This window comes from Balaenoptera ricei, chromosome 5 (genome assembly GCF_028023285.1).
Source record: "Balaenoptera ricei isolate mBalRic1 chromosome 5, mBalRic1.hap2, whole genome shotgun sequence".
In the NCBI taxonomy this organism is placed as follows: Eukaryota; Metazoa; Chordata; class Mammalia; order Artiodactyla; family Balaenopteridae; genus Balaenoptera; species Balaenoptera ricei.
In genome coordinates, this window is record NC_082643.1 from 48,448,921 (window position 1) to 48,462,568 (window position 13,648).

At 42.4% G+C, this 13,648-nt stretch overlaps 1 protein-coding gene across 3 annotated transcripts in view; it reads right to left on the reverse strand.

Moving 5' to 3' along the window:
* Positions 1 to 5,738: 5,738 nt before the first annotated feature.
* Positions 5,739 to 13,648, reverse strand: part of FRAS1 (Fraser extracellular matrix complex subunit 1) — a 447,355-nt gene continuing 439,445 nt past the window's right edge. For all 3 annotated transcript variants that reach the window (XM_059922796.1, XM_059922794.1, XM_059922793.1), the window contains 3 exons: positions 13,254 to 13,459; positions 11,546 to 11,692; positions 5,739 to 9,686 (listed from right to left, as the gene is read on the reverse strand). In XM_059922796.1, coding sequence (XP_059778779.1) covers positions 9,093 to 9,686; positions 11,546 to 11,692; positions 13,254 to 13,459 — 947 coding nt within the window. In that variant the 3' untranslated portion in view covers positions 5,739 to 9,092. The remainder of the gene's footprint in view (positions 9,687 to 11,545; positions 11,693 to 13,253; positions 13,460 to 13,648) is intronic.

A 13,648-nucleotide genomic window follows, 5' to 3' on the forward strand; every position in this document is an offset into this window, starting at 1 on the left:
AGGGGCTTAAAACAAATCATTTATGTATTCTCTCAACTCTGCAGGATGGCTGAGGTGGCTCTGCTTCATAGGTCCATTCTGGGTCCAGGCTGAAGGGGCAACAGCTACTTGGAGGAAGTTCTTCTCCTGGTGACGTCAGAGTACAAGAGGACGCACCCAACTATGCAAGCACGTCTCAAGCCCTTGCTTGCGTCACTGCAGCTAACATCCTATTGGCCAAAGCAAGTAACATGACTGAGCCCAATGGCGAAGGAGGGGGAAGTATACTTTGCCCATTGGGGGTAGGACAGTGAGGGGATAGTTCTGAACAGTAAGCTAACCCATCTTAGCAGCATACAGAGAGGCATTGGGGAGGAGTTGGGAGCTAGCGACATGGCCAAGCTTTGTCAAATGGAACAAGGACAACTACATCCAATATTCAGGTCTGGGGACAGGTAGAAATATTGAGAGTCTCTAGACCCCAGGAGAGTGTTAGGCATGGAAATCAGAGTTTCCTTGGGGAAAGAACTCAATCACTAAACCAAATATTATTTTGGTGTTTGGGACTACAAAATAATCAACAATTTAGCTAACATTTTTTTTCAGTACCCATTACACTGTTCTAAATACTTTGCACACATCATCTTATTTAGTTTTCAGCCCAACCACATGCGGTAGGTCCTATTCTGTATCATTTTTAAGAGTTGCATAAACTGTACGGCCTGACTAAGACCTGGGCCCAAGGTTACATAGCCAGCAAATCATGTAGCTGAGATTCAAACCCAAGCAACTTGGCGCCAAAGCACTCAGCTACAGTGTACTGCTTATAAATCTACATATAATGCCAAGAGGTTGACCCCAAGGGCCCCTCAGGAATGAGGGGAGGAGAAAGGACTAGGCAGCAATCTAGGTGAAGCCATTCTTCTTTTCAGTTCAAAAGCTCTATAGTTATGTACACATTCTCTACCAACTGAAACTGGCATTACTCATGACCCCTGTCAGCTCAGCAGACAGAGAAGACATACAGACTAAATGGGTGCATGCGCTGAGTGGGTCCCTTCCATTTCTGAAAGTAAATTTTTGAACAAAAGAGACAATCTGCTGGTTTACAGCAGCAGCAGGAGGGGGTTAGTGGTTTGGGTATTCTGGCTTCTGTGGTTCAAAACTCTGACCATAATATGATAGGCATATGTTGTAGGCAGAGTAATGGTCCCCAAAGATGTCCAACAGCCCCTGGAATCTGTGAATGTGTTACATTACACGGCAAGGGGGAATTGTGGATGCAGATGGAATTAACTTTGCTAATCAGCTGAACTTTATTTTTTCATATTCTTTTCCATATGGTTTATTAAAGGATATTGAATATAGTTCCCTGTGCTGTACAATAGGACCTTGTTGTTTATCCATTCTATATATAATAGTTTGCATCTGCTAATCCCAAACTCCCAATCCATCCCTTCCCCAGTCCCCCTCCCCCTTGGCAACCACAAGTCTATTCTCTGTGTCTGTGAATCTGTTTCTGTTTCATAGATAAGTTCATTTGTGTCATATTTTAGATTCCACATATAAGTCTAATCAGTTGACTTTAACATAAAGAAATTATCCTGGATGATGTGGACCAAATGTAATCACAGGGGTCTTTGAATGGGGAAGAGGCAAGCAGAATCTGAACTAGAGAGATGGTACAATGAGAAAGCTCAACTGGTCATTGCTGGCTTCGAAGATGGGAGCGGGTAATGATCTAAGGAACATAGGTGGTCTCTAGAAACTGGAAAAGGGAAGGAAATGGTTTCTCCCCGGGAACCTTGAGATGGAATGCAGCCTGTCAACACCTTGAATTTAGCCTAGTAAGACCCATTTTGAACTTCTGACCTGTAGAACTGTAAGATAACATGTTCGTGTTGTTTTAAGCCACTAAATTTGTGGCAATCTGTTGCAGCAGCAAGAGAAAACGAATAGGAACATCTCTGGGCATGACCTTCACTGGGTGTTGTTTGCTGCTGCCTTCCAAGCAGTGCAGTTAGATCATCCTATCAGAGCCAAATTTTAATTGAATAATTAAATGGTCTTATTTCAAGTCTACAGACCAGCTTAAAATAGGTGTGATTACCTCTATTTTGCAAATACAGAGAGAGGCTCAGAGGGATTCAGTAACTTCTACGAGTTTTGTCCCACACAACCAGGAAGTAATAAAGCTGGATTTATATCCAGAAGGAAATGAGTAACAGGTGGTGTTTACATGTAGGATTTATTTTAATTATTCCAGGTTCAGCGTTTAACGTCTTTGGTTTCAGGATGGCAACTTTAAAATAAAATGCACTGTGTTTATTTGAGGTTTTCTAGTTGTAACAACTGCCCAGTTACCACCATTTAGACTAGAATCATGCTATAGTGTATTTATAAAATTAATACTTTTCCCTCAACAGATGAATTTTCTCAGAAGTAAATGCTAGGTGATAAAATGATAATAATGATAAATGTTAGGATCCCAGAAGCCAGGTTTATAGTCATCCAGAAAAAAAAAAAAAAACCCAGAAAAAATTGTTTGATGAAACTTTCACCACTCTGAATACATTGAACCACTCTGTAGTTTTATAAGAAGCTAATTTTCCTATATTACCTTTTCTTTCTGCTAAAAGGAACAATTTGAGAGTCAAATATAAGATTTTAGAGCCAAGTTATTGAGGTATATTTTAAATGTATGGTAAAATGTGAGGGAAAAACTAACAAAAGCAGGTTAAATTGACCAAGCAGTTGTGGATATTATGTTTTCTCTCACAGTTGTGAGCTGAGCCGGCCCAGCCTGAGATAGCCGATTGCTAAATTTTCAGGAGTTTTGCAAGTAAACAGAGCCATTATTAAAAATTATATTAAATAAACACAATTGAATAAATTATGTTAAAAGCAAAGGTACTCAAACTTTCTAATTCCTTGACATTTTACTGATATTGATGATCTTGAGGTTATTTATGTTTACTTTATCTGTGTGGTAGAAATGCCATATAAACTTGTGTTCCTGTGTATCTCTTCCCATCTCCATGTTCGGTGAAATTAGGTTAAATTCTGCCATGGTGAGGGCATATACAACACAAAAGCCAGCAAATGCTTCCAATCAGGCCTTCCCTGACGCCAAAAGCTGGGCGTGAAATATTTATCAGCGTGCCACTGATTATAATAATGGGCAAATTTAAAATTAAGACAGGATTTGAGTTCAAGTGATTAATTATTTCTGATTTATGTTAGAAAGTTATAATCAAATGACAATGAATTTAAGGACTCTATAATAGTTCTGGCAGAAGAGAAATAGCAAAGTAAAAGGGTTTGAATAAATAGTTTAAAAAAGGGAGTCTACGGAAGCATGGGCAGGGTTAAGTCAAAGGAATCCACAGGGGTGATGAAGCCAGAGGACTAGAGACAGGATGAAATCATGGCTATCTCTAGGTCTGCATGGGCAAGTGAGGGATGGTGTCGTCAGAGCCTCAAGGACAGGGACAGTGGGAGGGGGCTGCCCGACAGGACCTGTGGCCCAGGTGGGATGCAGGCAGTGCCAGAACCACAGCAAGGCAGCGGGGAGGGATAGACACCTTAACTTCTTTCCCATCAATGTCTCCATTTGGCCAATCTCGACTAAAAGCCAAGGGTGCAAGAAAGCCTTGGAGAAGCAATTTCGGGAAGTCAGTTTCCTGGAGCATAAACAGGGCAGAGAATTGGTGTGAAGGCAAACAGAATAAGCAGCACAGCGACTTTTGTGTGTTACTAGTACAGAGGATTGGTTCATTTTGGAAACATTCCTTTAGTGAGAATGTTTAAGGGAGGCATCTTGAAACCTTTTTTTTTTTTTTTTAACAATTTACAGAAACTCTCCCAGTCTGGGATTCTAATAAACTTTTATAATTTGCTGGTCTTGGAGCTTGGTAGCCTTAAACCAAAATGAGCATGGGGATAAAAATTCTGCTCGTTTTTTTAGAGAGAGTTGCACCATGGGTCTATTTTGTTGTATCAATCAAGTGACTGAATTTTTCGGGACGAGCGTTAAATTATAGTTATAGGAGCTTTGGACCATTTTCAAGCAACATCAGTTTGTGCAAAGACTTGAAATTCTGGGATTCATCTGGAACTTTCAAAGAAAATTATCCAGGACAATGACCTACAGCTATTTCACCAGGACTGAATGAGGTAGAGAAGGTGAAGAAGTCATTGCTCTTGATTGGCAGATGTGCCCAACATGTTATTGATATTGTCCCTAGGACTTTACCTGGGCCACTAGCTACTCAGTATGCCATTGAAAGGGCTCCTGCTTAGCGCTATCTCAGGCTCATTTGGGGATAGAATCTTTATTACGCACTGTAGCATCTTAATATTAAGTTGAGCAGTAAAACGACTGATACTGGACTTTTCTTTTTTTTTTTAAACACACAAGGTAAGGTGAGATTTTTTTTAAACTTTGGGTTTGTTTATTTATTTATGGCTGTGTTGGGTCTTCGTTTCTGTGCGAGGGCTTTCTCTAGTTGCGGCAAGTGGGGGCCACTCTTCATCGTGGTGCGCGGGCCTCTCACTATCGCGGCCTCTCTTGTTGCGGAGCACAGGCTCCAGACGCGCAGGCTCAGTAATTGTGGCTCACGGGCCCAGTTGCTCCGCGGCATGTGGGATCCTCCCAGACCAGGGCTCGAACCCGTGTTCCCTGCATTGGCAGGCAGATTCTCAACCACTGCGTCACCAGGGAAGCCCTGATACTGGACTATTTTTAACTTATAAAATTAGGAATTTCATGGGGTTGAATCTAGTAGGATATTCTCAATAGTCTCCCTCTTCTGTTCTCATTATGTTTCTTCAAAACCCTATTCTGTGAGATATTGCAAAATCTAAATGAGAACTCATTTTCTGCCATTTACCCCCAAGATTCCTACATTGTATGGCCATGAAATTTCAGGTCTCAGGAAGCATTTTCATAGCCAGTCCTAACAATTCATAGATTGGCTCCTGATACAGCTTCTGCATGGGCCTGAGAGAAATGCATCCCAGGGCTTAGAGCCTGCTGTTAGGCAAGGCACAATCATAGGAAATTGTGAGGAAGTAAAGTTTACACGAAGCCCATGACAGCATCTAAGGAAATCCCAGGTTTGGTTGTGGCATCTTTTCCCCAGATTTCATGAAAAAATGCTTTTTCAAGTCTTGCTGGGTTTGCAAATGTGCCATCAAAAGATGCCAACAGAGCCCTGCTGGCCACTGTCACTGGTTTCCCAGAGGGGACAAAGGCACAGGCTTGCAGAATGCCTGGGCTAAGTTTCATTCTGACTCTGCCATTTTTCCTGCACGAGCCAATAAGTTCGTATTTGGAGTTTTGGTCATCTCCAGGGTGAGTCAAGGACACTTAACAAATCTTTGTGCCTGTATAAAAGGACATAGCCATTTTCACACTATATCAAGTGTCCTGAGAAGGTTTGATGATTATAAATATAGTGTAAATAATCATCTTATTGTATTGTATTGCACATGGAGATTTTAGTTATTCCTCTTTGTTCTGGGGTTTCAACAGATCGCAAAAGAAGAACTATGATAATGTGGGGATAGGTAATTTATCCTTGATCTTAGCACAAGTAGCGAGTGTCTCGGATGCAACCCCTTCAAAGGGATTTTCCCCAAAAACCTTTGTCTCAAATTTTAGAATGATTTTGCCATCTCAATGGCATTGTCTTACATTAATGAGATGAAGAATCTAATGAGATGAACAGAGCAAAAAAACCACAGCCAGACTGTCATTTATGAATACAAATTTATATAGTGGCATATGCTATTGGAGACATCAGGAATTCATAACACACAAGTTGGTATTGGAAATACAAAGATCATTTCAGAGTCAAGAAATCAGGTTGACAGCACCACGGATGTTTTACTCAAGTCTGAGCAGGTGTGTAGTATCCAAGAAGAATGAATACCTGTGGGACACCGAGACTGACTATTGTAAAACTGTGCAAAACACATCCCAACGCTCTTTCTGCATCTACCTGTAAGAATCTGTGTGAGTCCGCCAGGAGGCCTGGGGTACAATCTAAGGGCAAAGGTGCAGACTCTTCTATCTTTTAACCTTCACAGCCAGCATGTGATAGCAAATAGCAAGCCCTGAGGGTCTTTTGCTCCGTCTCACCTAAAGACATGGTATAAAAGGTTAGTAAAACACACACAAGGCCTTAGTGAGCAAGTTAGAAAAACCGAAAGGAGAGCTTTGACTGAAGTATAACTGCACATCAATCACCAAGTTCTCTGCTTCCTAGTATGATGTATAAAACATAAAAGAAATGAAAAATTCTGTATCAAAGAAGTAAATCTCAGTTTTACATCTCGGAACCATTTCTATTTCACAAGTGTGCGTCCACTAGGGAAGGATCAGCGCTCAATAAAGTGTATGTAGTGGGGGATAGAAAGGAAGGGAGGCGGGGACACCCCAAGGGCTTTCCTTTCACGCGGATAACGCACTATCTCACGGTCAGCGATGCTGCTCTTGTCATTCGAGAACAATTCCACGGAGGCTGCTAGGAGCGCTCTGAGATCAGTCTCCACTCCTTCCCGCACTGGCTCCGTTCTGCCATCTCTCTACATTCTGCCCACCCACGTGCCCTATTTAGTAGGAAGCGAAGGGCAGTGCAAGAAGACTATTCGAGCAAGTGGAAAGTTGCTGCTTCAACGTGCAAGCATTCAGGGACCTAGGAGCAGTGATAAACAACAGGCCAGATCAAAAGTTGCTCCGTGAGCAACTGGCTTCCTGTCCTTGCAGAATTAGCATCAACTTTCTAGGTTGTTCTGGAGAGGATTCCGTGCTCAGCTGATGAGCTCTCCAGCCATGAGACAGCAATTCTGGGTGTTCATGAGTCCAATACAGAAGTTCCAGCCCCAACACCCAAGCTAGCCTCGAGTAGCATCTGAGCAGTCAGGAGTATCAGGTTCTGGGCTCGCTCACTCCAACTCGTCTTCTCCTGCAAACTTTGTGCTCAGCTCAGAGTTGCTAAGTCAGACTTTCCTCTAAATGTCCTGCTCTGGAGAATGACTCACAGTCTCACCTCCTGCTAATACATTATTACAGCTTTTCTGTTCAGTCCTCCTCAAGCCCACTGCCAGATTCATGCCTATGTCAAGTGGTGCTTCTTTGCTCCAATGAGAAGATTATTTTATAATCCAAGTAGAAGAGAAAGTTTTTTTTCCCCTCTACTTACCCCTGTGATATTGCCACCATACTCTCTCTCCTCCCCTCCCTAAACTGATTCCTCTATCATTCACCCATGACACCGTTCATTTGTTTACTGAACAAATATTCCTGGAGCGCTTGTTGTGTACAAGGCACTGCTGGAGAACCCAAGGCACGGCTTACACCCGCCCTTCTCTCAAGGAGCTTGGATTCCAGCTGAGATGCCTAAAACCTTTCACGGTTCATTCTTTCTAGCTTTTAGGACCAAAGTGTTTCCAGCGTAGAATGTTCTCAAAGAGCTAGGGTCATCCTAATAAAAATATTACACAATGTGAATGCTCTGTGATTTGCTCAGTGATTACAGTATGCCGTGCATTAGGAAGGGGACGTGTCTTTTACTCCTGAACAATGGAATGGTGCCTCCAGTTCAAAATAACATGACATGCATGCTTATGTTTTTGCCAATACAGCAGAAACAAAACTGAAACACAAAAGCAAGCGGTGCGCACACTACGTACAACATCATCAAGCTGCTATTTGAACACTAAATCATTTTAAAGCCATGTGTTCATGGCCTTGTCATGTGCTGATATGATAAAATAAGTGCCTGAGCTACCAAAACAAGAACCCCCAAAAGAGAAATCCCTGAAACACTGTACCAGGAACGGTGCCTTTATCTGCTGTACTAGTACTTTATCTGCTGTACCAGTACTTTATCTGCTGGGAGTACTAGTATTTTTCTACTGTGAGTACCAGTACTTTATCTGCTGTGAGTACCAGTACTTTTCTACTGTGAGTACTAGTACTTTTCTACTGTGAGTACTAGTACTTTTCTGCTATGACTACTAGTTGGCATCCATTAACTCTGATTTCGCTCTGGCCTGAGCTTTCTCCTAATTTGCTTTATTCAAATGAATCTCTGACTTTTCTGCAACCCTAACCAAATAAAAACCCCACAGCTAGCAAAGCACACGGCTTGTCTGTTATTGGACTGGGAAAAGCCTGGGGTAGCAGGAACTGTGGTAGGTGTTTCAAGCATCCACAGCAATGCTGAATAAAAAGGCCACAGTGCAGCAATCTTGCCTGGTGGCATCCTTTGTCAGGCAGGATGTCTGGATGTTTCCTGGCTGCAGTGTAAACCAGCCGGGCACAAGGACATCCCCCTGGGCCTAGGGTGCAGGGCATCACCGATGCACTCTGAGGCGCCTGCCAGGTCCCTCCTTTCCCCAGGTTTCAGTCCCCCCCACCCCCACCACCATAAGGAGGGTTCCGCTGTGCCTGATGCCTGACAGGCGAGGCCGAGGTTTCTCCCTTGAGTTGTGGAGAAATGCTCGGGTCCAGAGCACTTTGAACTCCCAGGTGAAAAGGGCTGGTGATGCAAGGTACAATCAGAAGCCATGGAGGGCAGGTTGTCAAGTGGACACATGAGCAGACACACAGGTGCCGATTAGCAGAATTCTGAGCAGAACCTGGACGCCAGCAACGTGAACTCCGCTGTGCAGAGGCCCAGGAAAATCTCAAGCAGCAGGGAGCTGGAGTCGGGGGAGGAGACCAAAGGCCCTGCATCCCTGTCTCTCTCCCTCTGAGACCTGCCTGGTACACCCCCAGCCCTCTGAGCTCCACCAGCTGTGGAGCTCACTCCTGTCCTAACACCAGACACTGGCTTTCTAAGATCAGCCTTACACAAGGAACAATTTGTCGCTGCTGACACGGTTAATGGGATCCACGGAAAGAACTACTTCCATCCTCTGGGGTCTCAGTGGCTCTTTGTTTAATGAGGTAGCTCAGCTGTGAGTTGATGCATGTGATGTGTGCCTCCACCACTCAAAGCTATAGTTTTCCCTTTTCAATCGGCAAGATTATAAAAATACCAGTAGTTTCCCCCGTTTTATAGAAATGATTTTAGAAAAAAAGTACTCATGGATCTCCTCCATTAAACTTCTGTTCCGTCTTGCAAATTGTTGTGAACTCTGACTTCCAGATTCAATTTTTTTACTTTAGCACCTTTGAACACATAAGCGCCCTCGGTTTCGCCGAGTACGTTGACATTCCGCACGGTGCAGTACTGTCTGTCCACGTTCTTCTCCACCCTGTCTGGGCCCCTCTTGGGCACATCCACCTTGGTATTCAGAGGGTATTCCTCCAAAATGTCCCCTGTGGGCGGCTTCTTCCTCTGTTTCTGGCATTTCCTGGTGATGAAACAAGCCACCAAAAACACCAGAAGTAGGAGCATGATGGCAGCAAGGGCGCTGCTGATAGACGCCCCAGTTTGGGATAAAGAAGCAGCTACAGCTGGCTCTTCCATCTCCAGATTCAGCGACTTCATATTGGTGCCATTCTTGACTTGGTCCCCTTCATTGTCATAGATGAGGGATTCGTCAAGGGTCAGCCAGCCACTGGGGTCCACCAGGTCCCTTCGGTTGCGCCTCAGAGGGGCCGTGAGAGAGCGCTGGACCCTGGGACCTGAGATGGTGTCAGGTCCAATGATGTAGATCACCTGGAGATACCACTGGTGTCCGGCTTCCACCTGCAGGAGGAGGAGATGGCGAGACAAAGCGAACATGTCATTGCTGCCCACAGACCACCTCTGAGGAAAGGCAATGGAAAGACAACTGCCCACCACAAGCCCCAATAGATAAACAGCTTCAAGAAAAGCATTAGCCACACCAGTGTTCAAAGCAGCATCACTTACAGTAGCCAAGATATGGAAACAACCTAAGTGTCCATCAATAGATGAATGGAAAAAGAAGATGTGGGGGGTGTGTGTGTGTATATATATATACCATGCAGCCATGAAAAAGAATCTTGTCATTTGTGACAACATGGATGGACCTAGAAAGCATTACGCTAAGTTAAATAAATTAGACAGAGAAAGACTAATACCATATGATTTCACTTATTTGTGGAATCTGAAAAACAAAACAAAATGGAAACAGTCTCATAGATGCAGAGAACAAATGGGTAGTCGCCAGAGGGAGGAGGGTGTGGGGCACACTGTGCTATGTGAAGGGGCTTAAGAGGTACAAACCTCCAGTTATCAAATAAATAAGCCAGGGGATGTAATACACAGCATACTGAATATGGCCAATAATACTGTAACAGCTTTGTATGGGGACAGATGGTTACTAGACTTATCACATCGATCATTTCATAACGTATGCAAATGTCAAATCACTGCAAGTAATTCTTGCCACTGGAGTCCACCTGAAACGAACATAATATGGTACATCAAATGTGTTTCAATTAAAACAAAGAAAGGAAACTGATCCACTAAAGAATCTCTTGCTTTTAAAGTCATGGAATAAATCAGACCATAATTGGCACCCTTTAAGAAAAATGTTGAGGTAAGACTATGCATGGTGCATTTAAGGATTAGTAAATATGCCACTGTAACTGTAGCAGAATAAATAAAGGTTTTGATGAAGTAAAAAAAAAAAAAAAAAGGAAAAGGAAAAAAAAAAAGAAAAGCATTAGCCATGGTTGGTGTCTGTGAATAGAGAACTGAACCGAATATTTTGGGGTTCTGTTTTATTTCCACATTAAGGTGATCTTGGGTCAGATATTCACATTTTTTTTTCAGTTTCACTACCTGTGCATGGAATAGCCCTAAGAATTTATCTTTCAGGGTTTCTTTAGTGAAGTCATCACTATGATGTGTTGGCCTTTATTGATAGCAGTGGAGTAATAGTATTAATAATCACATTTATTCCCAGTACCTTTTATTGTTTTCTATGCCAATTTACTATTTATTGATGAACTTTAGCTAAAATACAGTCATTCAACAAATATTCACTAAACACCTACTCTGTGCATAATACACAGATACTTGACAAAAAATCTGCTAAATCTTAACACTTCTTGGATCCTCCCCTGAGTTATGTCATCAAGTATTTTACTTCCCTCTCATCTGTCCCCATGGAAACCCTCCATGATTTTGAAATAACTTCTGAAGAGTGATAATAGTTCTGAAATCCAAGGTCATGGCTTACTATTTGGAGACAGAGAAGAGTGGAATTTGATCTTGGAAGTTTACGTTTATTACTGGGACTTCGAGTATTTTTGCTTATCAAATAATAGTAATTCTTGCCATTCTAAATTACTGAATTGTATTTATGAGTTTGTTAAATATTTCCACATGCCTGTGAAAATCAGCTGGTGCAGCAAAGAGCCATGACAAGTGACTATATGCAAATTAAAGAATTTTATTGGTCTATTGGATAGACAGTAAAGTTTTGGATGAATGTTGAGCTTAACAACAATAAAAAAAGACCTGCCAGTAAGAATGCTATAAAAAGAAACTGACATCAAAGAGATGATGTCATCCTCCTTTTTGTAACCTTTAAAGTGACCTTGATCCTGTGCTTCTATTCTTCTCACCACACTCACCTTATAGAGTGCGTCCACCTTCAGAGTAAATCCGTCCACGCCTGGCATGCTACTGACCACGTGGAAATCAGGCAACTCAGAAGCAAAGTGGGCTTCAAAGGGCACGTCGTGGAAGTACTTGTCCGTTACCTCTGGCTGACTGCGGTCCTAGGATTTCAGAAAAAAGAAACGCAAGATTTAGAAAGACGGAACCACTGAACTGGCAGGTGGCAGTCACTGGGAGGAGAAGGGTACTCTCCACTCCTCCTTCGGTTCGGGTCAGGAGGGTACATGCTACAGGAGCCCTCTCCTTAAGTTGACCGCTGCCTCTGGGCACCGACTGCCCTCTTCAAGGGAGGACAAGGGTGGCCTCTGTGATCTCAAAACCCAATGGGTGGGCTTCCCTGGTGGCGCAGTGGTTGAGAATCTGTCTGCCAATGCAGGGGACACGGGTTCGAGGCCTGGTCTGGGAGGATCCCACATGCTGCGGAGCAACTAGGCCCGTGAGCCACAACTACTGAGCCTGCGCGTCTGGAGCCTGTGCTCTGCAACAAGAGAGGCCGCAATAGTGAGAGGCCCGCACACCGCGATGAAGAGTGGCCCCCGCTTGCCACAACTAGAGAAAGCCCTCGCACCGAAACGAAGACCCAACACAGCCAAAAATAAATAAATAAATAAATAAATATTTTTTAAAAAAAGCATAAAGATTATTTTTTAAAAAAAACAAAACCCAATGGGTGAGAGAGCCTAGACCAACAATTCTCAAGCTATTTGGTCTCAGAACATAAAAATTAAGGACACCCCCCCCCAAAGCTTTCATCTTATGTGATTGATATCTATCAATATTTACTGTATTAAAATTAACACCGTAATTATGTTACAATTAACAATTTTTTAAAAAATGAAAAAATGTATTTACTAATTCATTTTAAAATAGAAATGAGAAACTCACTACATGTTAACATAAGTAACATATTTTTTAGTGAAAATGTCTGTATTCACACCCACTTCCCAAAAAGAGAGCTGGCACTGTTTTACATTTTTGCAAATCTCTGTTAAAGAACTAGATTCTCACAATTGCTTCTGTATTCAATCTGTTGTGACATGTTGTTTTGGCTGAAGTATATGAAGAATCTGGCCTCACATAAGCTATGTAGTTGGAAGACAGAGAAATGTTTGAATAACTTTTTCAGATAATTATGGATATTCTTTTTTGATACTAAATCAAAACTCAACAAGTGGTATTTTTTCTAAAGATTAGTCACAATGTGGAATCTGACTCCATATCAATAAAACCTTCGTACTCTCGGCACTCATGAGGGACTGAGTAAGAAAAAGGCAAGCATCATCATATCATTATGAAAGTAGTTTTGACCTTGTGGACGCCCTGAAAGAATATTGGGGATGTTCAGGGGTGTCTGGGACACACTTTGAGAAACACTGGCTTAGACTTTCCTCTTCCTAGAACATCAGTAACAGCTTGTCTTGTTACCCACCAAACCTTCACATTTGGTAATATGTATCGAGTTAGCCAAAAGATCGTTTGGGTTTTTTCATAAGATCGAACGAACTTTTTGGCCAACTCAATACTAACATTAAGCGGATAGAAGTAACAACAACAATATCTGTAGAAAACCATCAAGAGTGGGGTTCTATCTGCTTCAGGAAAAACCAATGGCTGAGGAAATCTACTCGTGTGTCAGCCCTTTAACACTAACAGTTAGCATACCAGCAGCAGGAATCTGTGTTTTAGGTGTTTGTTTGGCTGAATGCATCCATACTGTGGCCCTTCATTGTAGATTGTCCCCGTGGGATCAAAGAAAGGCACGTAGCCATCCTTGCCAGTACAAAGATAGACCTTCTCCAGCTGGAGTTTGTAAGCAGAATTAAGGTTTTGTTCTGGATTCCAAAGTACTCGGCCATAAAGGATTTGACCTGAAAAGATTGCAAGGCATTAATTAGGTCAGACTTTAAGATTAAAGAGAAAAAAAGTGTCAAGGATAGGAAGGATTTAACATGCTCCTATAGAGTCAAAAGTACCTTTCTATGAAGAGCTATGGGGTCCATGTGCCCCTAAAATACACATTCATTCATGTATAGCTTCTTTTAATCAGTAAATATTAC